The sequence below is a fragment of the Melanerpes formicivorus genome, unplaced genomic scaffold (assembly GCF_026170545.1).
Source record: "Melanerpes formicivorus ecotype bairdi unplaced genomic scaffold, bMelFor1.0.p_v2 SCAF_123, whole genome shotgun sequence".
In the NCBI taxonomy this organism is placed as follows: Eukaryota; Metazoa; Chordata; class Aves; order Piciformes; family Picidae; genus Melanerpes; species Melanerpes formicivorus.
This window is the reverse complement of record NW_027142475.1, coordinates 423,653-451,248: the sequence shown is the minus strand read 5'-3', so window position 1 is coordinate 451,248 and position 27,596 is coordinate 423,653. Positions and strand designations below refer to the sequence as shown.

Genomic DNA, 27,596 nt, shown 5'->3' with positions numbered 1-27,596 from the left:
TTCTGTTGTGCTTTCCTCGGTCACAAGAGTCAGACTGCAAGTTTTCTGTGGGGCTTGCTCTGCCTCTCCCTCTGCCCCTTCCTCCTGGGCTCAGAAGCAAAGCGCCGAGGTTCAGCTGGTTTTCTCTGTTGTGTGTGCACCGACGAGGGCTTCGTTAAGCTGGATGTAATTAACGAAGGGGGAGCTAGATGTAATTAACGACGGGGCAGGCCACGGGGATGCTGCCTGCAGTGGGAAATGGGAGCAGCCAGGGGAACAAAAGCCACTTGGTCTTCTGCGTGGCGCAGAGGACCTGAACAAAAGCTCCATGCTGCCCTGCGCTCTCCTTTCTTCCCCTTTCTTTTCTCCTGCTCCTCAGTGGAGGTTTACCCAACCCTTCCTCTGGGTTTAGCTTCCCTGAGCCGCAAGAAGGAGCAAGCAATTAATGGTTACAAGGCTGTTTTACAGCCCTGTGCCAGCCCTTTCCATCCACTCTGCTTTAAATGGATGGAGCTTTTATTCCTAGTTTTCGGGAGCGTAAAACTTTACAGCTTTTGCCGCAAACCTTCATACTTTGCTGTGCAGTTTACAGCTCCCTCTGCAGAAATCTCCTGCTCATAAATAAGGCTTTCATCCTGCACTGCCTGACGAGGAGCTGCAATGCCTCCGAGCGCTCCCATTAATGCAGCCGAGAAATCTCAGTGCCATTCACCTCACACCTCAGTTTCTCCTGTCCCGGGTGCTGCGGGGCTCTGCACAAGAGCTGTGGTGGCAGCAGGTTGCTCAGCCAGGTGACTCCTGCCCCGGCCAGCAAACGTCCCTGTAGCTCTGGGAGACCTGGAAGGTGACTCTGGAAAGTTTGTTGCGAGGGGGATGAGCTGTGTCTGGTGTGGAGGTGGTGTGTTGTGTAGACATTGTGCTGAGGGATGTGGTTTAGTAGTGGGTTTGGCTGCTCTGGGTTAACAACTGGACTCGATCTTAGAAGTCTTTTCCACCTCAAATGATTCCATGACTCTGTGACTGTGCTGGGGCTGCTTTGGGCACTAAGGTGGTGGAGCCTTGGAGCAATGTGAGCACATGTGGCCCTGCAAAGCCCTGAGCTGGGCTTGTCCAGTGCCTCCTGTGGTAACACAGCAACCAAAGGCATGCCCCAGGGTGGAGGTACCTGTGGCACTTGGTACCAGCACCCTGTCCAAACCCAGGCTGTGCTGCAAACCTTTTGTCCTTGCTCGCTGGCTGCTGGGGTGCTCTCCATCCTCAGTCCTGTTTGTGCTCTCCCCAGTGCCTTGAGCTGGGTGGCAAATACTTTCCAGCTCCCCAGGAGGGTGGGATGAGTTCTCCAACTGCCTTTTCCCATGCTGCTAGATGGGATGCCTGTGCTCCCTTGTAGCACAGTAGGTCAGTGGAGGTCCATGCCCCACATCCCTCCCCAGGCAAAGTATCTGGCTCAGCCATGGCAGCTCTGGGCTGGGTTCACAGCTCTTTTGCTGGCAGCCAGGAAGCACTTGCTGGCAGTGTTGGGGTGCAGAACCTGGCTGCAGAGCTGGGTGAAGCTCAATAAAAAGCTGCTTGTGGGGGCTGATGTGCTTGCTGAAACACACTCGTGAGGCTCTGTCCCTCACGGTGCAGGTCCAGCCCAGAGCTGGCAGAGCAGCAGCAGCGTCAGTCAGCAGAGCTGAGTTGAGGCCAACTGCTCCTCTTGGCAGGCAGCTCTGGGTGCAGGGCTCTCTTTGGTGGGGGCTGTGCACAGGTTATTTTTAAAGCCTCTGCATTTCCTCTGGTTAGCAACGAGTGTGGCTGCTCTCAGCTCCCCTGGTCTGAGGGACAAATAAAGAGGTGGAACTGGTGCAGCTGAGGTTCTGATGGGCTCAGATCTGCTGCGAGTGTCCTGGTGTCTGCTGGGCACCCTGCAGCCTTTATTTGGGCAGGAGCAGTGACAGGGCTCTCTTGCCCTGCTGCTCTTCTGAGGTAGAGCTGTGCTGTGCTTGGCATCGCTGCATATGGCTGGCATGGGCTCAGGTGCCCATAATTGCAGGCAGGTGGGTGAGTTGCTCTGGAGCAGAGCAGCCCAAAGGCAGGGTGTGGCAATGGAAGCACACTGGGGTTTGTGCACTGCTGCTGCTGTTTCTGGAAGGGGATGAGGTGTTCAGCACTCAAGCGCTCGCCATGGGTCTGAGGGGAGGAACAGGGACTGGTCCCTGCAGCAGACCCAGGCCAGCTGCTGTTTCTCCAGCACTGTCGTGACACAAAGGACTGGGGGAAGGTGTGGGGTGTTAATTGCAGCTTTCAGCCCCCTGCACTGTGTGGTAATCTCAGTGCATTACAGCAGCTCCAGCTTCGCCCTGCTCCCAGCCCCTCGATGCAGAATGAGCCTCACTCGCAGGAAGGCTCTGAGGGCAGATCTGCCCAGAGCCTGGAGTGGCAGCAATTGAAGCAGTGCTGTGTCCAACCTGCCTGGGCATGGGCTCTGCCGAAGGGATGGCACCAGGAGGGGAGGTCTGAGCTGTGGATGGGCAGTGCAGGGCACCATGCTGCCAGCCCCCAACAGCAGGGTACCCACCTCATGCCTCTGAGCGTCCCCACTGCCATAGCCTTACTAACATCTCCTTTATCAAAACCAGGCAAAAGTGTGCTCTCTGCCCACCCAAGGTGGGCACAATGGTCCTCCTGGCTTGCCAGGCACAGAAAGCACTGGTTTGGGCAGGCACTGGCAGGTGCCACATTAGTGGATGGTTTATGGGAGCGTTTGCCAGTACTGGTACCCGCTGCCAAGGCTACAAATGTCAGAGGCGGGCATGGGGAGGAGGGTGCTGGGAACAGGTGGGCTGCAGGGTCTCTGGGGCCCCACTAATTCACTGGTGACACCTTAATGACGGGCACGGGAACAGAGGCCCAGGCTGGGTGCAGGTGACTGAGCAATTCCCTTCTGGCAGCCGGGGGGAGGGGAGGGTCCTGCCATCCTCAGGCTGCCTTTGATTTTATTGTCTGAGCAGCCTTAAAGGTGTCCTATGTTCCTGCTGCCTTTGCTTAGGGCTCTGAGCCTCACTAACAATAATGAGCAGCTCTGCTAATTGCCCACAGCAGGCTGTGTGCTGCGTGGGTCCCTTACATCTGCCCACAAAGGAACCAGGGGTTCCCTTTGCTCCGAGAGGAGGCCAATGCTCACAGCTAATGACACTGGCCCACACCACACAGACCCAGGTCCAGATGTGGGGTGGGAGCTGGCTTGGAGGGCAGAAGCAGACCCTTGGCCCCCTCCCATCACCTGCTTGCGTCCAGGAGTGAGAGTCAGTGCTGTGCAGGGGGGAAGGTACACGTGGAAGGGCTGCTCTGGTAAGGAACAGGACCAAAAATGCAGGGAAAAGGGAAAATAGAAGAGCACAGTTGGGTCCTCTGTGTGGGATTCCCAAGCTGGGCTTTGCAAAGGCCTTTGAGATCAGTGAAGTTTCCCCTGTAGCAGTGACACCACAGGGGTTCTCTTGTCACCCTGTGACTTGCCTGGGGGGGAACCTCTGCTGTGTTTCTCCTGTATCTTCTGGACTTGCTTGGGTGCTTCACAGGTGTGCTGGGAGGATGGACCTGCCCAGTCCTGGAGGGGAGTGAAAGCCATCTCGGTGTGGTGCCCAGGGGAGGGATCAGTAGGAGTCACATTGGGTGCTGCTGCTGCACCTCCTTGCCCTGCTCAAGTGCAGGAGCTGCAGCTTGCCAGGCGCAGGCTGCTGCTCCCTGGCCTGGCAGCCTGTGCAGATGGCAGGCAGATAAACGACTCCATCTCGGTGCTGGAGTGGCTGGGCTGTAATTCCTGACAGGCATTTATGGGAGGCAGTCTTCCCTTTTCCAGGGACTGTGACTCCTCAGGCAGGGGGAGCTGCAGTGGGGCAGGTGGGGGGCACAGGGCAGCGTCACTGAGAGCGGTGCCCAAAGCCACATCCATTGCTCTGCGCCAGGTTTCTCCTCTGCCAGTGTGTGGCTTGGTTTGGTGCTCCAATGGCTCTGTCTCTCCAGTAATATGTATTCTCTGTAAGTATTCCCTGCTGTGGCATATCCTAAGAGAACTCCATCAAATAATTATCTTCCCTTTTATTTATTCTCAGGCTTTTCACTCAATCTGCATCACAATAAAATATTCCAATGGCTTCCTCTTAGCTCTGTGCCTCTCCCAGACTCTAAAGAGTATTTATGGTCGGTGTTAAACCCATCCTGTGCTGCTCCCCAGTTGTGCTTCCCCCGTTCCCTGCTCCCCTCAGGTGCTGGCCCTGGCAACCTCCTGCCCTGACACCCTGTGCTGGGGCATGCTTGGGGTCCATGCTGCTCACCTGGATCTGGGGCTGGAGAGGTTGGCAGGTGGCTGAGGACATGGTGCAGAGGGATGGAGAAGGGCAGCCCCACCAGGAACCTTCTTGTGTTGCTCCCTGGTGCTTCGGGCCGGGGTGTTGCTGCCTCACAGAGCAGAGCTGCCTGCTGACAGCAGAGGAACGTGACTGCCAGATGGCCGAGACCAATCAGAGCAGGGAAGAAACCGATAACCTCCTCTTTTCTCCTTCTGGAGGGGCTGGAAGAGCAGTGCTGCTCTTCTCCAAGGACCTGTTGGGGTTCCTGGTGCAGGTGGCTGGCTCTGAGGCACAGCAGCCTCTCAGGAAAAGGCCATCCCGAAAGGGCAGCTCCTTAAACAGCCTGGCAGGTGATCCAGGGGGACGATGTGCAGCTCCTGAGTGATGGCTTCCCGTGCTGACCAGGGGCAGGCACACTGCAGCACAGCTGTCACCTGCGGCAGGGGACGCCCCTTCTACACGGGATGGCAGCTCTGTGTCTGACTGGGAAAGGTGCAGGTCTTCTGAAACAGCAATTCCCAAACCAGTCTATCCCTATCTTCCTCAGCGGCTGTGAGCCCTCCCTAAGGGGTTTCTGGGCCGGAAGGGCTCAGATTGTAACATCCAAAATCTGCAGGGAAGGGCTGAGAAAGCCAAGAGGAAAGTCCAGCTCATGTGAATTTTGCCTCTGCCCTGCTCTGGGAGCACTTCCCGGGAGCGCCTGCGCCGTGCCAGGGCTCGCTGCGGGACAGCAGCTGAGGAGTCAGCGAGGGAGCAGGGCAGTGCCGACCCCTCAGCATCGCGGCTTTTATTCCGCGGCTGCCGGGGGAGGGAAGGCGGCAAAAGGGCTTGGTCCCGGGCGAGGGAGATGCAGGAGAGAGGATGCGTGGTGGTGAGGAGGAGGGTGGTGGCCGCCGCGCTCTCGCTCGCCCGGCGCCGGCACCTCCTGGAAGTGGCTTCCCCTGCAAGCGCGGCGAGTCCCCGGCAAGGGTTAACTGAGTGTATAAAATTGATTGCGATTTTAGTAATTCAGTATAATCACAGTCTACCAGCAGGTTGCTTTTCCAGCAGGAGGGTTTGGAATTATTTTCTGGAGTTTGCAATATAGAACTTAAATTAAGCCTCAGAAGTCAGAGGAGCTCTGCTGCATCTCTAATGTGGTGCTAAATTCTCAGCAGCACATTCTCTGTATTAAAGCCTTTGCTGGCAATTAGGTTCATTAACTATCACAATACCTTATTTATTACTCGGCATGCCATATGGTTTCCCAGCTAAAGAATGGCACCCGCTCCAGCACAGACCATTTGGCATCATAAAAATGTTAACAAATAATGTTATGGCTCTCAAGGGCAAAAGGGCTCGCTGGGCTGCAGGCCTGGCTGGCAGGAGAGAATATGAAAACATTTTTCTTGTGCAGCAAAATAAAGAATTCCTTGAGACAGAAGCGTTCAGAGGGCACCAGCTCACATCAGGAGGATAGGAGGTTTATCCCTGCCCATAATGGCTGTGTCAATATTTGCAGCAGGCAGGGTGCTCGATCATCCCTCGCCTTCCCCCTCTTCTCCCTCTGAGCACGGACCCTGTGGGAGCACCCATGGAGAAGGACCTCCCTTGGTGCCTGCTGTGCGCCCTTTGGGCTGGTTTGGGTGGTGCTGGCTGCTGCCCACAGCTGCTAGGGCCAGGAGTCGTCACCGAGCTCTGTCCTTTGCTGCCAGCCAAACCTTGTCCCTGCAGGCCTAGTTCTGGTCACAGTGTCGGGGCTCTCCAGGTGCCAGCATGTGTACATGGTATGGATTTCTGCACTGCAGTAGGACCTCTGGGGCATCATGCTCTACCAGTGGGAACTGCAATTCAGCAGCCTGCTCATGAGAGGCAGAGTTGGGTGTCCTGACCCTGAGAAGAGAGCTGCACGTGTGTCTTGTGCTCTTTTGGAGGAAGCCAGGTCCTGTGTGCAGCCCAGGCTGCCAGTGCTATGCAGGACACACTTGCCCTTGATTTCTGTCTGCAGCAGGAGCAGGGTTATGAGAGACAGGGACACTCTGTGGGTCCAGCCTTGCCCCAGCTCACCCAGAGGGGCAGGATGCCTGAAGCCCTACAGGCTGGAGACTTGTCTTACACTGTTGTCAAGTGCAGTCCTGGTCAGAAGCCTGAAGGACATGCAACAGCAGAAAGGAAACTTTTTGTGCATGCTGATCCCCCAGGATGCAGGGCAGGATGCTCTCAGATAATTGCCATGGCAGTGACCGCTTCCAAAGCACCTTTGCTGTGCACAGCAACTGCTCCTCCTGTGGCTCATGGCAGTGAGCACCCAGCCCCGGAGGCAGCAGCAGCCTCCCTGTGCAGCTGAGCTGTCGCTGCATGCTGTGACTGCCTGTGCCCAGCTGCAAACACTCTTCCCAGGGCAGGATGTGATGAGGAGCAAAACTCGGGCTCTGAAGCCAGGGAGGATTATTTCTCATCACCTCAGCTGAACTCTTGAGAGCTCTGATGAAGTATTTCACCTGGCAGTGAATGCAGCAGCTCTCTGTCTGAAATGAAGCCATTTTTTCAGGGCCCATGAGCTTGGGATTTTGTCACAGCTGATGTGCAGCACTGAATGCAAAGCCACATTCTGGGAATGAAAATTCCTGCTGCAACTTCTGCTGCCGTCCCACACTGTCGGTCCCAGCCTGGGCTGCTGTGTGGTGCACCCTGTGTGGCACCCATGTGCCATGGGAAGTGGCTGTAACCAGCAGAGCAGCCATGGGGGGAAGGTGGGGGCTGGTTTAGTACAGGTCCTGCTGCCTTTGGGGAAGGTTTGGCTCCCTGCAGCAGAGGAAAGGGATGGGAACCAAACTGCTAGTGCTATGGAAGCCTCTCAGAGGCTCTGAACTCAGTTTGCTTTCAGGCTTTTCAGTGTTTCCTTACTCCATTTCACCCTGAGACCATCACTTTGCTCTGAGCTGTGATTTGTTTTTTCCCCTTCGGACACCTTGAAGGACTATTTCCAGAATGTGCCACTTCAAAAGCCCCTGGAGCTGGGCTCCCCCCAGGGTGCTTTTTGCTTTGTGAAGCCAGCTTGCCTGTCCTGCCCATGCCTTGGCACAGCACCAAGGACCCACAGAGACCTGGTGATGCCCTGGGCATGTCTGTAGCAGGAGCAGTGTACCAATGCTCTGGCACTGAGTGTTTAATGGAGAACTTCTTTTGAGTGGAGAACTTCTAATGGCTGTTGGAAGTGGAATTCTGGTCCCTCTGGGGTGGACTTGGTGCTGCTGACGTCCTGGTGACAGCAAAGTGGTGGGGCAGAGGCATGCTGGCTTGGAGCAGCTGCTGGGTTTCAGAAGGGACTTTGCCCCTCCCAAGAAGCTGGGGGGCTGTGGGCAGCAGCTGCAGACCCTGTGCAGGCTGTGTCAGCTGCCTGTGCTGCAAGCCTTGCTGCCCCCACTGTTTGCAACCCCAGCACTCCTGGGGACACGTGTGGCACGCTGGCCCTGGGCAGATAGCCCTTATCCAGGGGTGGCTTTGCAGGAGTGTTTACTCTCATTCCTGGGAGGCCGATCGAGCTGTTCCAGCGGGGAATGTGGTGTGGCCAAAGGTGGACCTGCCAAGCTCTCTCTGGCATGAGCAGTGCCTGCTCCAAGGGCAGCAGGGCTCCTGCGTGCTCCCCTCGGTCCTGGTGCTGCCCCCACTGCAGAGCCAGGCCCGTGTCCGTGGGGTCCCCGGCGGTGGGTGCGTGGCCGAGCTGGAAGGCCCTGACTCGTCCCAGCCCTTGGGAGGGATCCATAGCTGCCTCCCTGAGAGGGTGGCTCGCCAGCTGCCTGGTGTGCCAATGTTATCTGAGGCTTCAGTCATTCAGGAATCTGTGAGCAGATAAGATACAGGGAGGTTATTGCATCTTCTGGCAATTATTAAGGAAATAAAATCAGTTAATATCTAACCTTGAACCCAGATTGCAGCATCTGGCCTCAGACTGTATTCCACCGCTGGGCAGGCTGCGGGGCTGTGCGGTTCAGAGGGTGCTGGGACGCTGGAGGAGATGTCTGGAATTTAATGAGAGATTAAAATATCTTCCTCATGCTGTGTGATCATCTTACAGGCAGCATCTCAGTGATGCCTGATTCAGCCATGGGAGGATTTTTTTCCCCCCCCTTGTGCCTTTTGGCAGAAGCCTCCCCAGCTGTGAAGGCTTTTGGTGTGACTGTAACAGATACAGGAAGGGAAGGAGGGATGAGGCTTCCACGAGCATGGGTTGGTGTTTGTGCTGTCAGGGATGGTGATGCACTTGCTGTGTGTGCACAGCAGCACATGGACATCTCCCTTTGGCAAGGGGGACAGGTGACTCATGAAGCTGGAAACAGGACATGGAGCCTGGCCCTTGCTAGAAAGGAAAGATGAAATTAGAGGTAAAGGTATTTGCTCAGTGATTGGGACTCAGGATTTGCCTGATTCCCTCTAGTAAATGAACATGAGTATCATGAGGCATGCTTTCTACAGGTTGGCTGGAGTTCTGCTCTGGAGTGACTGTGGGGCTTTTAAACTCCCAAGTCACTTGGGGGCTCTCAACCTGTCCTGTTGAAAGGCAGGCAGAGCTTTAAGCAGTGTTAATGATGTGTTCATCTCGTGCTCAGGAAAGCATGCAGTGAGTATTTAACTCCCCTGGAGTGCTTGATAGTGTCTGAACTTGGGCAGCATCCTCCAGCTACCCCTAAGAGGGGCTTGATCCTGGGTGGAGGTGCAGCCCCACACCCTGCTTGCCAGCCTGAAACTGTCACCTTCCCCAGCACAGGATGAATCTGGAGGACAGCCAAAAGCCAAAGGGAGGTTGGAAGACAGAGGAAAAGCTGCAACTCAGACACAAACCTTGGTAGAGCACCCCTGGCTTTGGTGGGAGCTGAGCCCCACCCCAGCAGCACTTTGCTCAGCCCCTGGGGTGGGTTCTGCTCTCTTGAAGAGGTTTATTCCAGGCTGAACTTTACCAAGCATGCAGGAAGCCTCCTCAGTGCTGTGCAGCTGGGGGTGACATTTACAGCCTTGGCAGGTCTCTGTCCCTGTCCCATGCAGGATGTCAAATATTTTAGGTTAAGGGAAAAAAGAGGAAAAATAATTACACAGTGAATTAAGCAAAGACAACCTCCCGCCCGCTCGTTAGGCCTCCAAAAGTTGCTGCCTCTGGCTTGAGCTCTCTCAGCTACGTACAAAGGGTAAGGCTAAAAATAGGCCCTGTGCCGGTGCTGAGGTCACAGCCTGCCAAGGGAGACGCTTTTATTTAATTAGCAGCCCGGCCGCGCGGGGCTGGGGGCAAGACGTGAGCAGGGCGGCCCAAAGCCCGGCTGCAAGGTGGCTCCGTCGCTGAGTCACTGTGGCTCAGGTCCCTTTTGTGTGGGGGATTTAAGGGCAGGAATGTGGGGAGGCTGTCAGGGCTGCCACCCTTCTGAGTCACCGCTCCGCTCCCTTCGCAGGCTCAGAGCCCTAAGCCACTAATTGGTCTCATTGTCTTAGGGGCTGTGCAGCACCTCTCAGCCGGCTGCGGGGGGAGGAAGGCTGGGGACACGCTCCTGAAGCACAGGAGCAGCACAGACCTCCCTCTCCCGAGGTTCTGTGCCTCACGACCCATCCCTCGTAAGAGCCAGGGGTTGCTAATCCATCCTTTGATGTAACAGCATCGATTCGGCGTCCTTGCCGCGGACGTGCGGCTCCCAGCGCGGCTCAGATGAGCTCAGTCGTGACTCAGAGCCTGCGAGCAGGAAGGGGGTTAGTGTCCCGCGTCTGCCGCTCAGAAGCGAGCTGAAAAAAAATGCAGAGGCAAGGGAAGGTTGGTTGGGGCTGGAAGCTGCTGGTGTGCAGCAGCCTGGCAGAGCCACACAGATGTGCTCAGTGGCACACGGGGCTGGCTGGCTGATGAGGCAGGTGACACAGTTATCCTCCCAGCTGCTGCCGTGCCCCTGCCGTGGTGCTCCAGCACTGGCTGGACCCTGTCCCGCGAGTCAGGTTGAAGGGAAAGGCAGGCACGTGGGGAAGGGTGGACAGGGGTTCCTGCAGCATCCTCACCCTGTGATGGTCCACGAGGGTCTGCTCAGCTCCCTCTGAATCATTTGACTTTTTGCCGTCACCTTTCCCATGCCAGTGGAGAGTTCCTGTGCTGGGTTTGGTTACGGCTGTGCTCCTGCACCAACTTTGGCACTGATGGCAGTGTGGATAACCTGCAGCACAGCCACGCTGCTTGTGTCCCACCATGCAACAGACCAGCTACACCCTCAAGAGTGACTCTCAGGTTCCTGTTGTGCAGCGAGCAGGGACACAATCAAGGTCCTTTTCCCAGCGGCTCTGCTCCCCTGTGCTGCCGCAGTGCCCTGGGGTCCCTTACCTGTGTGGCTCGGACGGCCCCGGTGCTATCAGTGGTGTTCTTGGGGAGCTTAACAGGCTGTGGCCACTCGCCAAGCAGCTGAGCATGGGCCTGCTGCTGCTCTGCACCCTCCCCCTTGCCAGCAGCTTTGTGCATTTAGGGTTTTTCTTAAAGACATGAAGGCTAAGACATTTAATCATCTTTTGATAAGCTGTCAGCTTGCAGAAGCAGAGCAGCGTGCACTGCCCCGTCACCGAGCAAAGCCACTGGCCCTGCTCCACTGCCTGCGGGGCCTGGGGGCTGTGAACATCTCTGAGTCTGAAGCAATACCAAAAAACAATTTTCAAACATTGTGGATTTGAGATTAAAATTAAAACTGATCTTAATTTGCACAGAATTCTTGTTCCAGTGTTTCAGAATTCAGCTGTGCACCTGCAAACCCCTCTGAGAGCAACCCAAAACCCTCCCAGGGAACATGCAGGAGTTGCAGCATAGGAAAGTTCCCATTCCTCACCCTGTGCAGTTCTGGTGGGTGTCAGATGGTTACTGGAGAAGAGGTCTGGTGAGCAGAGCTGGGCTGGGGGCATCCTAGAGGCCCAGCAAGCTGGAGAAGTGGAGCCATGTCACAGCATCCCTCCCTGGTGTGGATAGTGGGGGGTGATGAGTCCAACCAGCACTGCTGGAGGAGTGCAGGATAAGGATCCTCGCTTGGGGCAAGGGCCATTTGCCTGTGTGTGTGTGTGTGTTTGGGGGTGATGGTGAGCAGCTGGAAATCCTCCTCCCCACAGGAGGGTTGACACTGGGGCATTTTCTTGCTGAAGTCCCCCGTGACCTTTCTTGTGGGCTAGGCATCCTGAGCAAGGAATCTCCCTTCTTGTCATTTTGGAGTCTTTTCTGTTTACTCTTCTTCCTTTCCAAGGGCCCAGCCAAGCCCAAAAGGACTCTCACCCTCTTCCCTTGGGATACTTCACTCCTGTGGTTTGTCCATGCCTGTGGAGTCTTTCTTCCTCCAGGCCTGCTGGTGCTCACTGACCTCTTTCTGTTGGGAAAGGAGGTGTTCACCTCTGCCCACCCAAGACAAAGGAGGGGCTGGAGCGGGATCTGAAGGATCCCTGGGCTTCCCAGAAGGATGCCCGTGCTCCACCTGGTCCTTTCACGGGAAGAGTGTCCCGAGAAAGCCTGATGGCCTCGAGAGCTGAGCGCTGGAGGTTAATAATAATGGCAGCAGGCAGCAGATCATTGCCCCTGTATCTGGTTGAGAGATTTACAACTGAAACTTGTGGCGGAGGAAGAAATTGCCTCAATCACTCGGAGTAATGGCACATGGAGAGGCACTTGGGCGTGACTGCTATTTAACACCAGAGCCCAGCTTGGCTTCATTTAGCGTGCTGGCTCCTTTCTAATAAACACGTTGCACTACAAGGTGGGGATTAAGATCAGAAAAGTAAATAAATTGGAAACTGATGGGGAGAGATGGGAGGGAAATGGAAAGCACTGGGGGGGAGCGATGGGTAAGTAACTGCCATGCCAGGGAGTGAGGAAATGACCCTGAAGGCCACAGCAGCGGCTTCTGAGCTTCGTGTTGGCATCTCTGGTGGGCTGGAGGGGCTGGGCAGCCTGTAAGTGCCCCCAGGCCCTGCAGGGCTGCTGGCACTGCTCCTGCTCCACCAGAGAGCACCCACCCCAAGGCTGTTGGGCTTGTGGCAGCTCCACAGGGCTGACACCTGAACCAGGGAGATGGTTTTTCTTCCCTTCTCTGGGGCACTAAGGCAAATAGCTACTTTGGCTTCTCCTTCCTGGCTTGTGGACATGCCCAGGTCAGTCCTTTCCATCCCAGACTGAGGCACCTGATGTAAGCAAGGTCACAGATGCCTTGGCTGAGGCTCTCCAGGGAGGAGTTTGTGTTTTTTCAGTGGGGGGCATTGCTGGAGGAAAGGGAGGTACTGCTTGAGGACAGGGATGAGAGTTTCATGTGTGTTGTAATCGCCCTGCCTTTGTCAGCAAGGAGTCTCCCAGCGCTGTGGGAGATGAGGGATCTGTAAGTTTGTGAGGAAAGAGGGCTTGGGTGTGGGCAGGCTGTGACACCCTGGGGAAGGTCAGGTGTTCCAGAGCTTGGTCTGGTGCAGCCTGCTTGGAGACAGAGGTGGGCAAGGGCAGAATTTCCTGCGGGGAGGAGGTCCAGCTGGCAAATGTGGCTCGTGGAAATCTGCTCTGGGCAGAGTCGTCTCACCAGCCCTTCCACCTTGCTTTGCCTCGAGATCCAGAACAACCCTGATGCTCAGCCCCTCCACTGTGCAGGGGGGTCTCCAATGACCCCAGCTCGCTCTGCTATGGCAGCAGGGCGGTGTCACACTGTGAGCCTGGGGGGAGGGATCCAGGCAGCGTCCAGAACACAGCGATGCCCCACCTGAGGTGCACAACCCAGCTGGTGCCTCGCAGCAAAAGCAGCCACGGGAGGTCGTCTCTTAACCAACTCTGCAGCTTTTGCTGTGTGTTAGAGGAGCAACAAAAAGTGCAGCGCCGGCTGCCGGGAGGGGCTGGGGGGTTAATGTTCAGGATGCTGCCTGGGAATTTAGCCGTGGGATTTCCATTATTGCTAATGGGACTCACGCAGCTTAATTTCATGCGAGCTACTCTGAAAACATCCCCCTCACTGCCTGCAGAATCTCAGTCCTGAAATCAAGCCTTTCAGGAGTCAGAGAAGGGTAAACAAACACCTGAAGCTGTGCTGCCTCACCGTCCCTCCCTGTCAGCTGCTGGGGTGAAGAGCTGGGGAGGGGGAGGAACTGGAGGGGTTTTAGGCAATTAAAAATCTCATCGTGCCGGCACGCTGGCTGCCTGCATGCTGCAGCTTTGCTCGCTGCCAGTTACAGCAGCAGAGTTATAACCCCCGAAAAAAACAGGGGTGGCTGATGCCTTCCCCTCAGGTGTGGCGCTGGCAGCGCTGCCTTACCAGCCTGAGCCCTGCCGCCTCTGCCCGCCAGGCCCCCGTTGCTGGGCCGCTCTGGTTAAATGACTGCTCTCATCTGGTCCCCAAGTACATTAAATCCCATTATAATTATAAACACACATCCCCAGAACGTTCTCCTTAGATTACATTTGCGCTGCTTTACCCCAAGGGTATCTTTGTGCTAATACCGGCCGTGGTGGTGGTTTGAGCTGGCGGCACGGGCCCTGCGCGGCGCTGTGCCTGGGTAGGGCTGGGGAGGCAGGGGGTGCTCTCTGCCACCGCTACCGAGCTGGCCCCAGAGGTGATGCTGGTCTGTGAATGGGCAGCCAGGGTGTGGGGATGGCCATGGCTCAGCATGCCTTGCCCTCAGCGTGGGGCATCACATGGCACGTGTTCTTCCACTGCCTTTTCCGCTGGTGGTGTTACTGAGCTGTCAACGTGTCCCCTTCCCAGGCTGCCACCAGACCTCCCCCTCGCGTCCTTGGCTGTGCAGACCCACCCCTATAGACGAGTACAACAAGTGGTGCCACCCTAGGGCAGATGTTTGATCTGGAGAAAACCAGCTTTATGGGGGCGATGTGCCAGCGGGGGCGTGTCCCACCCGGCACATCTGGGGATAAAACCCCTCTGCGACCCCAGACTTGGCTTTCTGGGGAGGTTTTACCCCCTCCTGTGGCTCAGCCCGCGCACCCACGGCCCGCTCCACCGGCAGCACCGGGGATGGGCTTTGGCGGCCCCGCGGTCGCTCGGCGGGAGGTTTTTCCGTGGGCCGGTCTCCTCGCGGGGCGTATGGCGTGGGTGGGGCGGCGTGCACATCCCGGCGGGGCCGGGGGGGCAGCCACACCGCCGGCTCCTCGGTGCCCCGTTCCTTCGGGTGCCCGGTTTCGTCGGTTTCTGGGCTCTTCTAGGAGTCCGGTTCCCCTGGCGCCCCTCTCCCCGGTGCTCGGTTCCTCCATGTTTGCTGCCGGCAGCGCTGCCCTGCCGCGGTGCCGGTCCCGCTCACCCCGCAAGGTGCCGCGACGGGGCCGGAGCCGGTGCGCGGGGCGGGGCCGGGGGGGGGCGCCCGCGCTCAACGCGGAGCGGCGGCGGCGGCGGGGGGGGCGGGCGGTGGGTGGGCGCGGGGGGGCCCTGACGTGGGCGCGGGGCGGCCCAGGGGCCGGCGCCGCCGTGATTTGCTGCGCGGCGCGGCGAGCGGCGGCGGCGGCGATGAGAGCGGGCAGTGCGAACTGCCGGAGCAGCCGCCGGCCGCCGTGAGTGCGGGTAGGGGGGCGGGATGCGCCGGGACCCCCGCCCGCCCTGCACCTGATGGGGCTCAGCTGCCTGGCCCGGCCCCGCGGGGGGAACGGGACGCGCGGAGACGGGCGGCGGGGGGGGGAGCTCGCCCCTTCCCCGGGCGGCTCCGGCAGCGGCTGCGTCGCCGAGCCCAGCGCAGAAACTTTTCGGCGAGTGTCGGCAGGCTGCGGGCTAATCTCGCTCTTCTCCGTCTCCTCCTCTTCTTCTTTCTCGCTCTCTATTCTCCTCTCCTACCTCTGCTCTCCCTCTCCCCCTCTTCTTCCTCTTTTTTCCATCTTTTCTCCCCACGACCCACACCGCTCCTCTCCCCCTTCCTTTTGTCTCCGCAGATATCGGCACACAAAGCTGGTCCCAGATTTGAGCAGCGGCGAGGCCCCCTGATGAGCCAGCCTGGGGAGCACCATGGATCTGACTAAGATGGGCATGATCCAGCTGCAGAACCCCTGCCACCCCACCGGGCTGCTGCACAAAGCCAACCAGATGCGCCTGGCAGGGACGCTCTGCGACGTGGTCATCATGGTGGACAGCCAGGAGTTCCACGCACACCGGACAGTGCTGGCCTGCACCAGCAAGATGTTTGAGATCCTCTTCCATCGCAACAGTCAGCATTACACCTTGGACTTCCTCTCGCCAAAGACCTTCCAGCAGATCCTGGAGTATGCCTACACTGCCACCCTGCAGGCCAAGGTCGAAGACCTGGATGACCTGCTCTACGCTGCTGAGATCCTGGAAATTGAGTACCTGGAGGAGCAGTGCCTGAAGATCCTGGAGACCATCCAGGCCTCCGAGGACAACGATGCTGAGGTCACTATGGCCGATGGAGCCACTGCCACCACCACTGAGGAAGAGGAGGAGAAGAAGTCCAGATATATCAAGGGTCTCTTCATCTCCAAGCCCGCTGGTGAGGAGAGCAGCTACGCCAGCACAGCCAGCCAGAGCCTGCCCGGAGCTGCAGCACAGCAGAGCCCCTCATCCTCTGCTTCCTTTGGCCCCCTCTCTGCCATGAGTCCCACCAAGGCGGCCGTGGACAGCTTGATGACCATCGGGCAGTCGCTGCTTCAGGGCACTCTGCCCTCCGCTGCCCCCGAGGACTCGCGCCCCAGCAGCCGCCGTCCCCCTGGCCTCACTGAGGTCAAAACCGAAGCGATGCAGGTGGACGATGCCTCTGGCCATGACAGCCCCCAGACGGCCGAGCCCGGGGCCTCCAGTGGGGAGAAGCCAGATGAGAAGGGCAAGGAAGGACCTGGCACCCCTACCCGCAGCAGCGTCATCACTAGTGCCCGCGAACTGCACTACACCCGTGAGGAGGGTGCCGAGCCGCCACCCGAGGCCGGCCAGGGGCTGCCTCTGGGTCCAGAGCCCTCTGCCACAGTTGCCCAGGGCGAGAAGCCCATGGGCATCTACACCCTGCTGCCGAACCACAAGACTGAGTCGGTGCTTGGTGTGCCACCGGCTGTGGCGTCTGCCCTGCACGTGCAGCCAGCTCTGGCTGTCTCCATGGACTTCAGTGCCTATGGGGGGCTGCTGCCCCAGGGCTTCATCCAGCGGGAGCTCTTCAGCAAGCTGGGGGAGCTGGCGGCCGGCATGAAGACAGAGAGCAGAGCACTGGGCGAGCAGTGCAGCGTGTGCGGGGCAGAGCTGCCAGACAACGAGACCCTTGAGCAGCACAGGTGAGTGCCAGCGCCGCGCCGCTGTGTTTTGTACCGGGCAGGGTCTTGCCAGAGCATTTTGGTTTTCAGTTGGATGTTGCATGTGCCGGTGCAGAGCTCTCAACGGGTACCCCAAATCTGTGAGGTGTGCACAGAGGGGCAGCTGTTGCAACTTTCCAGCTCTGGTAGCCATGCCAGCAGGTTGCATCCAGCAAGTATGGGCTAGGAGGGCAACCTGGATGGGGCTTGGCCATAGGTGTTTCTTGCAGTGCAAAGCCCTGACTGCGTAGCTGCTATGATCTGAGTCAGAGATCTGTGTGTGGATGGTGTGTAAAGAGATGAGTAGGGTCTTGCCCACCCTCTGCTGGGAACGGATCCCTCCTGTGCCAGCTGGGTGCTTCCGTGCGGGGAGAGACCTGCGGGATCCCTGTGCCCAGCCACAGCGATGACATCTGGGATCGCAGCGTGCAGCGCCCAGCCAGCCCAGCAGTTTGCTGCTCCTCAGCTTCCCAGTTTAGGAGCTACCTGCACTCTGCACGAAGTAATATGGGGGCTAGGTTGGGTAAAGCCAGGGCAGACAGAGAGCCACGAGTACCTCCCTGCAGGGACAGCTTCAGGGGTAGAACCTCCAGCAGCTGTGATTTTGGGGCTACATGCTCCAGGTGGTGAGATCTTTATGCTCACACCAAACCCCACACTGGAGGGAGCTGCTGCGGGGTTGGGTGCTTGGTGTTTGTTTTCGGCATGAGTTTGGTGGCTTCTGCTTAACAATCCTGGCAGCATGGACCAGAAGTCACCCCCCAGGTTGTATGGAGAACGGAGCTGTGTTATTGTTGCATCTACACTGGCATCAGCAGCCAAAACCCTCAGTGCTGGGCATGCTTTGGTGAGCCTGGTGCTGACCCCCAGCACAGCAGTAGCCCTGTGGCAGGACAGCAGCATTGGCACAGTGCTGGAGCTGCTTGGAGCCTCCCTGGGCTGCACACCATGTCAGTTTGTTATTGAATCAACAGGTTAATTAGTCCTGATGCTCATACCCCACCCAGGGAGGGTGCTGTGCCGGCGTGCTCTTGGTTTGGGGAGCTGGTGTGGCTGCGGCGCGGGTAGTGCAGGATGTGCCAGAGCTGGCGTCGGGTGCTGGAGCTGCGGCTCCCACACGTTCAGCCCACGAGCGTGCCCAGCGTGGGGGCTCTCAGCTCCACGCAGGGCTGCAAGTGACGGCAGCATCACCTCCCGGTCTGGCCAGTGGCTTGGGTCCTGCTGGGAGCAGGCGTCACCCTTTGGAGGGGTGCCCAGCTCTGTGGGGGTGCCCTCTGCTTTGTTCCCCAGCGGGCAGGCAGCAGAGCTGGGCTGGTGTCGCTCGGTGTGCCCAAAGCCGCCAGGGTGTGCGGTGATGCAGACCAAACGTCACTGTGGGAGAGCTGCAGTGGAGGCTCAGGGAGAATTTTAACGTGCTTGTGCTCCACACTCTCCAGCATCTCCCCTTCCCTCTCCGAGCCCCAGAGTGGTGCCTGGACCAGCTGCAGGACAGGGCCGTGCTGGGGCTGCCTGCAGCTCTGCAGGGCAGGTGGTGAGTTCAGCTCCTTCACCCAGTGGTCAGGAGATGGAGAGTGTGTCCCAGCCTGCCCGAGCGGGGCTGGTTCTGACGAGCATGGCTGCAGCCGTAGCTGATTTCTCAGTGAGTGCCGAGCCCTGTTGGAGGCTGGGTGTGTGCTTGGCTCCCCAGGGGCTCAGAGCTCCTGCCAGAGCATGGAGCTGAGCACCAGCCCCTTGAAGGCAGGGGCTTTGGCTCCTGTTGGTGCTTTCAGAGAGATCACTTGGTGCTGGCAAACTTTGCAGGGTAAGCCAAATCCTTTGAGCCATTTTTAAAGCTGTCTGTAAGACCATCCACGTTCCAAGGTGTTGGACGACAGTCAGATGAAATTACCCGCCCCACACCCCTGCAAGTCTGACCCGAGGTGCTTCATGTGCAGACTGTCTCGTGTGGCCTTTTCATAGTGTTTGCTTTCTGGTACCTTGTGAGAATGACCACTTGGGGAGGGTCTGTGGGATCCCATTGTGTTCACAGAGCTGTTGAGCAGCATCTTCTCTAGGCTGGGATCTGTACCTTGGCTGTAGCAGTTCTGGTGCTGGTGGCAGCTGCACTGTGCTGGCTATAGCCACCTCATCATTCCAGTGCCTGGGGGGGGGTGTCTGGCCTGGGGAGCCCTGCACCCCATGCTGAGGTCCCCGCACCCCCTTCCTGAGCTGGGCAGGATGTGCTGGGGGCACCGCAGTGTTGCTCATTGGTCAGCAGTTCTCACTGACCTCCTTCTGCCGTGCGCTCACTGTTGTGGTTTTGCTTTCCGACCCCTGGTGGAAAGGTGCCCAGAGCAGAATCACTCCCAGCTGCCTCGAGCTGGGGGCTAGGGCAGCTGCTGGGGATGGGCACCTCCAGCACAGGCAGTGCCAAGGGCTGCTCGACTGCCTGGCACGCTGTTTGGTTGCCCGGCTTGGTGGCTTTCACATGCCAAACGTCAGCAGGTGACAGGCGGAGCCCAAAGCTGTCCAGAGCTGTGTCTGCAAGGAGCTGGATGAGGCAGTGCCTGTTTACACTGCAGCAGGAGCCTGTGCATATGGTGGGATGTTTGTTTACACACACACACGCCTATAGAACCATAAATATCTGTGTGTGCTTACAGCCTCGGAGCCTTCCGAGCCTCCTTCCTCTCTTCCTCAGCAGGGGAAGTGCACGCAGGATAAAGCAGGGGAGGGCCAGGCTGGCTTGTCCCTGGGCTTTGTGATTCAGTGGGGGTTCGTTCACCCTGGGTGACGGAGGGTGCCCAGGGGGATGGTTGGCTGTGCTGCCCCTGTGCGGCAGCTTGGCTCCTGGCCGCGCTCGTGGCAGCGCTGCCTGCCCCCTGCCCCAGCGGGAGGCAGCCAGGAGCACTGAGCTCTGCCCCTTTGGTGTCCGCAAGCCTTGGCGCTGGCTCGGATCGGGGTTTGGGTCCCCGCACCCCCCAGCTGCTCCTCACCCTTCGTCACGCTTCCCTCCTTCCCCGAGCTCGTGCTGCTGGCTAATTGAGTGTGTATCGAGTCGGCGACTCTTTAATTTTTTTTATAAAAGATTTCCTTCTGGGTTCAGCAAAGTTCAAACTTAATCTAATGTTAGCATCGATCGCTGCCTCTAATTGCAGACAAAAAGCTGTAGTTCAGCAGCCCTTTTTGGGCTTGTTTGTGTGAGGGGAAACCTCCTGAGCCGCACCATCAGTGCTGCACCGTGACTGCTGCGCCGAGCCCCAAGTGATTTCTCGTTGAGAAGTTAAACGCCGTAATACTTTGCAGAAGATGTGGTTTCAGTTTTTGGATGCTGATGGCAACAGGGCAGACCGCAGGCAGGGATGTGACTCCATGAAGCTGATTGGCACAGCTGAGCACCCAAAGCCTCCAGTGCTGCCCAGGAACTTGGCCACCGTGGTGATGCCATATGCTGTGTCCATGTGAGATGAAGATGGTGAGCTGGAGAATGAAAGTGCTTGGGGTGATGGAGTTGTGGCATGCAGGCCGGCAGTGCTCCCCTAGGGGTGGTTTGGACTGGGAGGTGCCTGTCCTTGCTGGGAATCCACCTTGAGGAACGTCTCAGGCCCGGTTTCCAGGTCTGAGTTTGGCACTTTGAGTTTTCATGACTGAGTTGCCACCTGAAGGATGTGTGCTCCCCTGGGTGTGTTGTGGGCAGGACCAAGGGGGTTGGCTCTTCCACTTTGGTTGCTGGACAGCCACAACCTCCCCACTGCAGAGTTTTGCCCTCTTCTCCCCTTGCTGAAGCACAGAGGAGAAGCAGATCTACCTGGCTGCTTCCAGGTGTGCAGGATCAGAAGTGATCCTTCTGCCACTCCAAAATGATCCTGCTTGGGGACACTACAGTGTCCTGTGGGGTCCTGGTCCCACAGTCCCTGCGACATGCAGCTGTTGGTCCACTGTCTGCATGGAGCTGCAACATTGGTACTGTAGCAAATACTGCACAGCCCTGCAGGAGGATAGTCCAGGCTCTGGCTGTTTCTCAGGCAGCCTCATCTCCATCCATCTCTGCCAGGCTTAGCCTAGTGCTGTGTGGCTGATGCCATCAGGCACGTTGGCACTGCTGGGTGTGTCACCGCAAGAGCAGGCACAGGGCAGCAGTAAAGCCATAAATGTGAAGCGTGCGATGCCCAGCGCTCGGCGAGGTGTTCCTAGTGCTGATTTTGGTACTGTGCTACCCTGGCTGGGTTTTATCTGATTTTAAGTGTTGGGCAATTTCTGTTCCTCTGCAGCCAAAATTTGCAAAAAGGAAGAAAAGCAGAAAGCAAGGGGGGGAGGGAGGGAGAACCAAGCTCAGCCCCCCAAACCCTGCCCGTGATTACTTCCAGAGTCCGAGGACGCCTCGGCAGCTCCAGTTTCTTGCTGATGTGCCTTATTAGCGGCACCTGGCATCATAAGGGCTAATGGGAAGCAGCGTTGGCGGGCGCGGGGCGAGGAAGCCCTGATTAGCTTTCTGGGCAGGGGCCGTGCCCCGCGCAGGAAATGAATGCTGCCGCTGAGGGCCACGGCGCTGACCCCGAGCGTGTAACCCGTGAGCGCCGGCCGAGACCCCGCGCAGGATGCTTGGGATTTCGGGGGCTCTCTGGTTCTTGTCACGGGCAGAGGGGGATAGGCCAGGCTGTGCTGCAGCCTTGAACTTTTGATTTATTCAGTGGGGACTTAACCATTTCCATACCCAGCTCCTGGCATGGCAAAAGTGCCCTTTGGTCCCACACTGTTCCCTCGTTACTCTGCATTGCTTTAGCTGTCTGGGTGATGCTTTTTAAAGCCAAACTCTGGGATTCCCAACAGAAAAACACCAATTTTAATGTGGTTTTATTTAGTTTCCTTCCCCCTTACCCAGTAGTAACTTCTGTGCCTTCCGCACCGACAGGCTGCCCAGCACCATTCACACTGTGAAGCTCACTGCTGGCAGAGAGGCTTCCCAGGGTGATGGGGGTGCTGCCCACTCCCCAGGCTCTAGCCACCTTCCCCAGCCTTGCTCATGTCCCAGGGACCAGGAGGGGTGGATCTGCACCAACCCATCCCCATCAACCACGTGGCTGTGACCCTGGTCACAACCCCCCCTTGATCAAGGACACTGGGGTGGCTTTTCCCCACTGTGTGCTTGCCTGACATCCCTCGCTCACGCTCCTCGACAAGCTCTGTGGAGCCCTTGCAGCTCTCATTGTAACTCCTGGAGGGGTGCTGGTTCAGGATGCATTCATTGGCCATGCAGAGGGACCTTGGAGAGTCCATGCTGTGTCAAGGGTGATGGGAATGGTGCAGGGCAGCCCAGGAAGCTTGTGACTGAGCATCCCTGCAGCCTTCCCTGCTCCGATGTGATGATGGCCCTTTAGTTGCACCAGTGCATAAATCTGTTTGCCTTGGATGGAGTAAAGAGATCTGCATTTGCCTTTTTGCTTGCAATTAGCAAGATTTTTCTTTTGCTGCCCTCCCACCTCCCCTCCTTGACAGCTTCAAGAGAGGCTTTAAATGAGTAATTACTAAATATTTCCCGGCAGCCAAACACGGGGCCATGGCATCTCCTGTTGCAAAAGTGAAAAATATTTCTGTTTGCAGTTAATTTTAGTGGCAGGCAGATCATGTTAACTGGGTGTAATTGCTTCCAGAGATGGCAGAGGGTTTTGTGTGTTGGGATGAAGGGTCTGGTAAGTGCTCACTTCCTGTGTAAATTAGCCTGCTCCATTCATTCCTCCTCACCCCGGCAGTCCTGGCTTGTGTCACGCTGCCTGCAAGGGCTTTTTTTTCCCCCAGCCCGGTGCTGGGCAGCTCCGTGCATTCTGGCGGGTTCAGTCCTTGGCCAGGATCGTTCCCTCCTTTGCCATCACTGGTGGGCGATGGCAGGATGTGCCAGCATCTGCAGCCGATGACTGATGGGTGCCCAGTGCCCGCGCGTGCCAGCCAAATGCCGCTGTGATGGCAGCACAGTCGCACCTCTTGGGTCCCATTGGGCTTCCTGGAGGTTGGCTCAGGCTCCAGCCCTGGCAGAAACTGGGCACTGCAACAAGGCCGTGGGATAGGGAGTGGCTGGAACAAGGAGGATGTCACATAGGGTGAACAACTTCATAGGAGCAGCCGAGGAAGGTTTGTGCATCCTCTGAGCCTGGGCAAACAGGGCAGGCAGCTCTGTGCGTGGTTAGACACTGCTGAACATGAGCTTACAGCTCTCCATGCAGTTGTGACAGCTACTCATGTTCCCAGGCTTGAGCCTGGTTGCAAAGGGCTGCTGTGGGCTGCTCAGGAGCGCTGCATGTGTGTCTTGCTCACTACCTAGGCTGAGCCCTGCCCCAAGTGCTCAGTGTGAGTTTGAGTGCCGTCTGCCCTCGTAGTGCTTGGGGAGCTGCTGCAGCTGAGACCCCTGCGAGAGCACTGGGCACAACTGTCCCACGTGGCTGTGCAGCTGAAGGTGGATTGCTGGTTTTGGCCCTGCCGTGCGCTGGGGTGGCCATTTTGCAGCTGCAGGAGGTGAGAGCATCGCTGTCGAGTTGGGGCTGCAGGCACAAGGCTCCGCGGGCTGGCCGGGGGCCAGGGCCATCCGTATCATTTTCCCTGTAGTGTTCTTAACTGATTTTAAGTAGATTATGGCTGGATGTGCGCCCTGCTGGGCCGCTTTAGTTTTCCGACGGCCTTCGCCGTTTCGGTGCCGTTTCATCGCACGCTGGTGAGCAGCGAGCCGGCGCTGCGCGGCCGCGGAAATGCTGCTGCAGGAGTGCGGCGAGGCGCGGAGAGCCTGCTCCAGCCGCCCGCCATCAATCGGCGTTAAGCACCCTGCTTTGTTACCGGTGTCAGCGCGGGAGAGGGCTCTTTATCTGCGTGTATCAGCCGCGCTGATAACCCCCAGCGCTGTTCAGTGCCGTACGAGGAGACGAGCAGCTGGTTCGCCGTGCGCCGCCGTCTCCCTGCGCCACAGCAGAGTGCCGGGGGAGGGACGCTGGATGATGGCAGGAGGGTGAGCACAGAGTGCTGGCACGGGTGGTGCCACAGCACCAGCACGCAGGGGACCTCTGCACCCACTATGAAATAAGGCATCTTCACGTGCCTGCAAACGCCAGTCAGGGTGGGGAGGGGAACACTCGTCTTCACCTTTGGTGACCTACAAAGACGGCAGACATCGGCAGAGCGGAAAAACAAAGAGAAACTAAAAACCCACAGCCGCCAACGCCAGCCTGTTTGCATCGCCGGGGACCCCGCAGGGGCAGCCGGAACCCCAATATCCAACCTTGCAGCAGGTACCTGGAAGTGGGCACATGATCTCTGCTGGCACTGCCATTTGGAGTGCTGGTCTCCATGTGGAATAACTGTACCAGAATGTCAGCTCTGAGTCAGCTTTCCTGGCGAAAGACTGCAGAAAGTCTCTGCTCACCAAAATGCCATCATGGCTCCCCCCATTGTGCTCCTTGGCTGGTAGAGCCGACCCCTGGCACAGCAGGTGTCTTCTGCACACAAAGCTTGGGCTCTGCCAGGGCTGAAGATGGGTCTTCCCCTTAGTGAGGGCCTGTATTGATTACAAAGTCATTCCTAGGGCCTTCCATAAAGGCACAGCCCAGCCCCTGCACCTGTATCCACGCAGGAGCATGCGGCTGTTGCCCTCTGCTTAGTGCTGACTGTGTACCAGGTACCAGTGACAGCCACGAGCTGTTCCCAGCTCCATTGACACCACAGCAAATGCTTTCACTCCCTAGCCAGCAAGGTTGGGGTCAGTGCTGGGCCCCTGCACTTTCCCCCTTCTCTCTGTGCATTATTGATAGTAAAGGATATTAGGAAGGAGAGCTGAGGAGGCAGTGTGATTCGCCCTGCTGCAGCCCGCACTGGCAGCCTGTCTTTGGCTGCCTCCTTGGCTTTGTGCCTTGGCATGGGAGTGGGGACAGCCATGAGCTTGGGCATCCTCATTGCTTGGGTCTGGAATGAGATGCTCAAGTTCGTGCAGGACAGGGCTGGGGGGAAGCAGTGAGGGGACAGGCAGAGGGATGCTCAGTGCAGGCAGAGCCAGAGAGCCACTCCCAGAGCGTGTGAACCGGAGCTGGCGGCGTGGCATGCGCCGGTGACAGGCGTCTTATCACGGCCGGGCACGGGCTGCGGTCGCTGCCTGCTGCGCAGTGCACACAACCTGCCTTGGCGTGGGAGAGATACGGCTCAGGCATTGTGCAACACCCGCGCCTCACCAGCCCCTCGCCGGCCTCCCTCTGCCCACGCCAGCACGGCACTGCCACAGCGTCCTGCTTGCACCCAGCCCGAGGGCATGGGCGGTGGCACCACCAGCACCAGGGCAGGTGCTCTGTGCCAGCAGCACATGGTGAGCCCGGGGCGTGGTGCCACGGGGTGGTCAGAGCACAGCTTGTGCTCTGGGCCCCTTTCTGTGAAGCGCTCAGAGCCAAACCCCTCTGCACCTCCCTGCTGGGTGCTCTGCTATTTTTACCGGGAACAGAAGGACTTCCTCTGCTTTCTTCCTTCCCCTCTGTTCAGAGAAGAGATCTCGGTGCTGAGCGATGGTGCTTCTGCGAACCGGAGCAGTGGCTGGAGGTGCCCAGTAGCGTGCCAGGGCTTTTTGGGCCACTCTGCCCATGTTGCGCTCACCTTTCAGGGAGCACAGTGGGCAACTCCTGCAGTAGCCCAGGCTTACCAGGAGCTGGGGTGGTGAATGAAAGCTTTCCCTTGGCAAAAAAGTAAAAGGAGTTGTTGACTTTGCTTTTCAGGTCCCCATCTCCTGTGGCTCTCGGGGAGGAGGGATGGGAAAAGCCATTCTGGCCGTGCTCACCTTCCCCCAGCCTTGCCATTCGCTGTCACCCTGAGTGAAGGGCAATGCTCTCTTGGGGGCTTTGGGGGGCTTTGGAGCTTTGTGTTCCTGGGGGCTGCAGGGAAGATCGCGTGCAGGACAGGGGCTGTGGGTGATCAGTGCTGTGGTGGGAACCAGGCCACCAGCAGCTCCCAGCCCACAGGGTGCTGAGTCAGTGGTATCTGGGCAAGAGCAGGGCAGCACCGGGGCTGCCCCCAGCCCTGCTCACAGGACCCAGCTCCCCAGGATCTCAGCACGCAGAGGCCATAGCTTGTATTGATTTCTGGCTGCTCTGACCCTTTGGCTGGAGGCAGCTCTTCCCTCAGCGTCTGCCCAAGTGTAACTGAGAGCAGCCCAGAAATGTTCATCACCCTCCCCCCATTAGTTAGGGCTGCCCAATGCATTATTTAGTGGGGTGGGAGCTGCTGCGAGTGAGTGGTGAGTCCAGCCAGCACGTGGGTGGGAGGAGCGGGGGGCTTTGGTAAGTCGTGTGCCATTGACGTGGGCATTGCTGTGTGTGAGCCCAGGTGATGCCAGCCAGTGCTACTCTGAGACATTGGGGCAGCTGCCAGGCAGAGGCAGGAGTAGAGCTCCCATTGGACCTCACCACTGGGACAGAGACTCATCCAGCTGTAGCTGTCTAGAAGGAGATGGGATGAAGATGGCAAAAGTGGGTGGTGGGTCCTGAGGCCAGGGAGCCCCCCAGGGCAACAGAGGTGGGCATCTTCTGAGGATGGCACTCAGGACACTTTCCTTTTCCCTACCCCACAGCGTGTGGCATGGTGCACTCTGCCAGCCAACTGCCAAAGGCTAGATGCTACCAGCACGGGCAGCTGTGCCACATCCTCCTCCTTGGGCCAGAGGTGGAGAGCAGCTCCCTGGTTAGCCTCTTTGTTGCTAAGTGCAGGAGCAGCTCTCTGCAGTGAGCTTCCCACTTGTGATTCCTGTGTGAGGAGAGGGCCATCAGACACCCCCTGGCCACAGCAACCAATGCACCAGAGCCTGTCTGGCCCTGCAGCAGGCATCATGGGCTCAGGCTGGCAGGCAAACATTGCCTCCTTTCCTCTTCTCCCCCCAGCTTCATCTGCCCAGGTGCCTGGTGCCACCCACACGGAGAGTTGGTGGTGGCTGATAAGGGTCACTGACCTCGTACGGGCAGGGGGACTCTTCCTCCCAGAGCTGAGAGTAAACCACTCTGTCTTCTGCTTGCTCTGTGGGGCTGGGGCTCCCCGAGGCTGTGTGTGCCTGGCTGCTGGTTCTTGGCACTGTGGCTTCTCATGTGGGTGTGCCACAAGTGGGGTTTGCATCCTCGGTGCTCTCATGGTTGTGTGGTTTCAGTCCCTGGTGCCAAATGTGCTCCGCAGCAGAGAGTCTGGCTGGGTTTGGTGCAGCTTAAGGGTTTTCCACCAGGCCTAAAAGATGGCAGGTGCGTGTGGGAGCTGGATTCTGCTCCAGAGTTGTGCCATGCAGGGTTTGCTTTACCACAAGGCACCCTAGGAAGGGACACTGCTGCCAGTGCTTTGCCTACAGCCCTGTGTGCTGTGCTCTGTCCTCTTTCATGGCCAGTCCTGGGGTCTGGGTCCTTCCTTGCTGGTTCTGGTATGCAGCAAAGGCTTTTCAGGGCTCCTTTGTGCCTGGCACAGGAACCTTCTGCATTAGTAGGTGGGGAGCAGGAGCAGTGACAGAGGTGACACCACAGAGCCTGGGCAGCAGCCGGCACACAAGGCACAGCCGGATGCAGCGAGGCCTCCCCCAGCCAGGTCCTGGGTCAGCCACTGGCCCCAGCCTGGCCCTGGTCCCAGTTGCGTCCCTGGTCCTGCCATGTCCTGCATCCCCTCTATGATGCCCAGCTGAGTGCTGATCCTTGGTCTCACCATGATGCTGTGAACCCCACCGGTGCCCTCATCCTGGTAGGGCTCAGCAGGGACCACTCTACAGGTGACCACTCCAGCAGACTGTGGCCAGGCTGTGAGGGCACTGGGTTTGCTCTGCCAGGGCACCATGCCAGGCTGCAGCCATGGTGGCTGTGCATATTTGGACACTTTCCTTCCTCTCCTCTAGCTCTTTTCTGTTCAGGGCCCTGCCTGTGTCAAACGTGGGGTATTTTCCCTCCTCGCTCGGGTTGGCTTCGTTCTGCAGCCGCCCAGGCTGCCCAGGCAGGTTGTGGCTGTTACTGGGCAGTGAGCTGCTGCTCTGCCACGGTAAGGAACTGCGCTTCCCTTCGCGGCGAGACGGGAAGGCATCGCTCCTGAGCAGG

The 27,596-nt window shown here is 58.2% G+C and overlaps 1 protein-coding gene across 4 annotated transcripts in view; it reads left to right on the top strand.

Moving 5' to 3' along the window:
- The window catches only part of ZBTB16 (zinc finger and BTB domain containing 16), a 72,659-nt gene that overhangs the window by 211 nt on the left and 44,852 nt on the right, over positions 1-27,596 (top strand). Inside the window, exons 1-2 of one of the 4 annotated variants that reach the window (XM_068167847.1) lie at positions 14,739-14,814; positions 15,187-16,527. In XM_068167847.1, the coding sequence (XP_068023948.1) occupies positions 15,260-16,527 (1,268 nt within the window). In that variant the 5' untranslated portion in view covers positions 14,739-14,814; positions 15,187-15,259. Of the gene's footprint in view, positions 1-14,738; positions 14,825-14,988; positions 16,528-27,596 lie in introns of those variants that run through there. The other 3 variants (XM_068167849.1, XM_068167850.1, XM_068167848.1) reach the window with 3 other exon arrangements.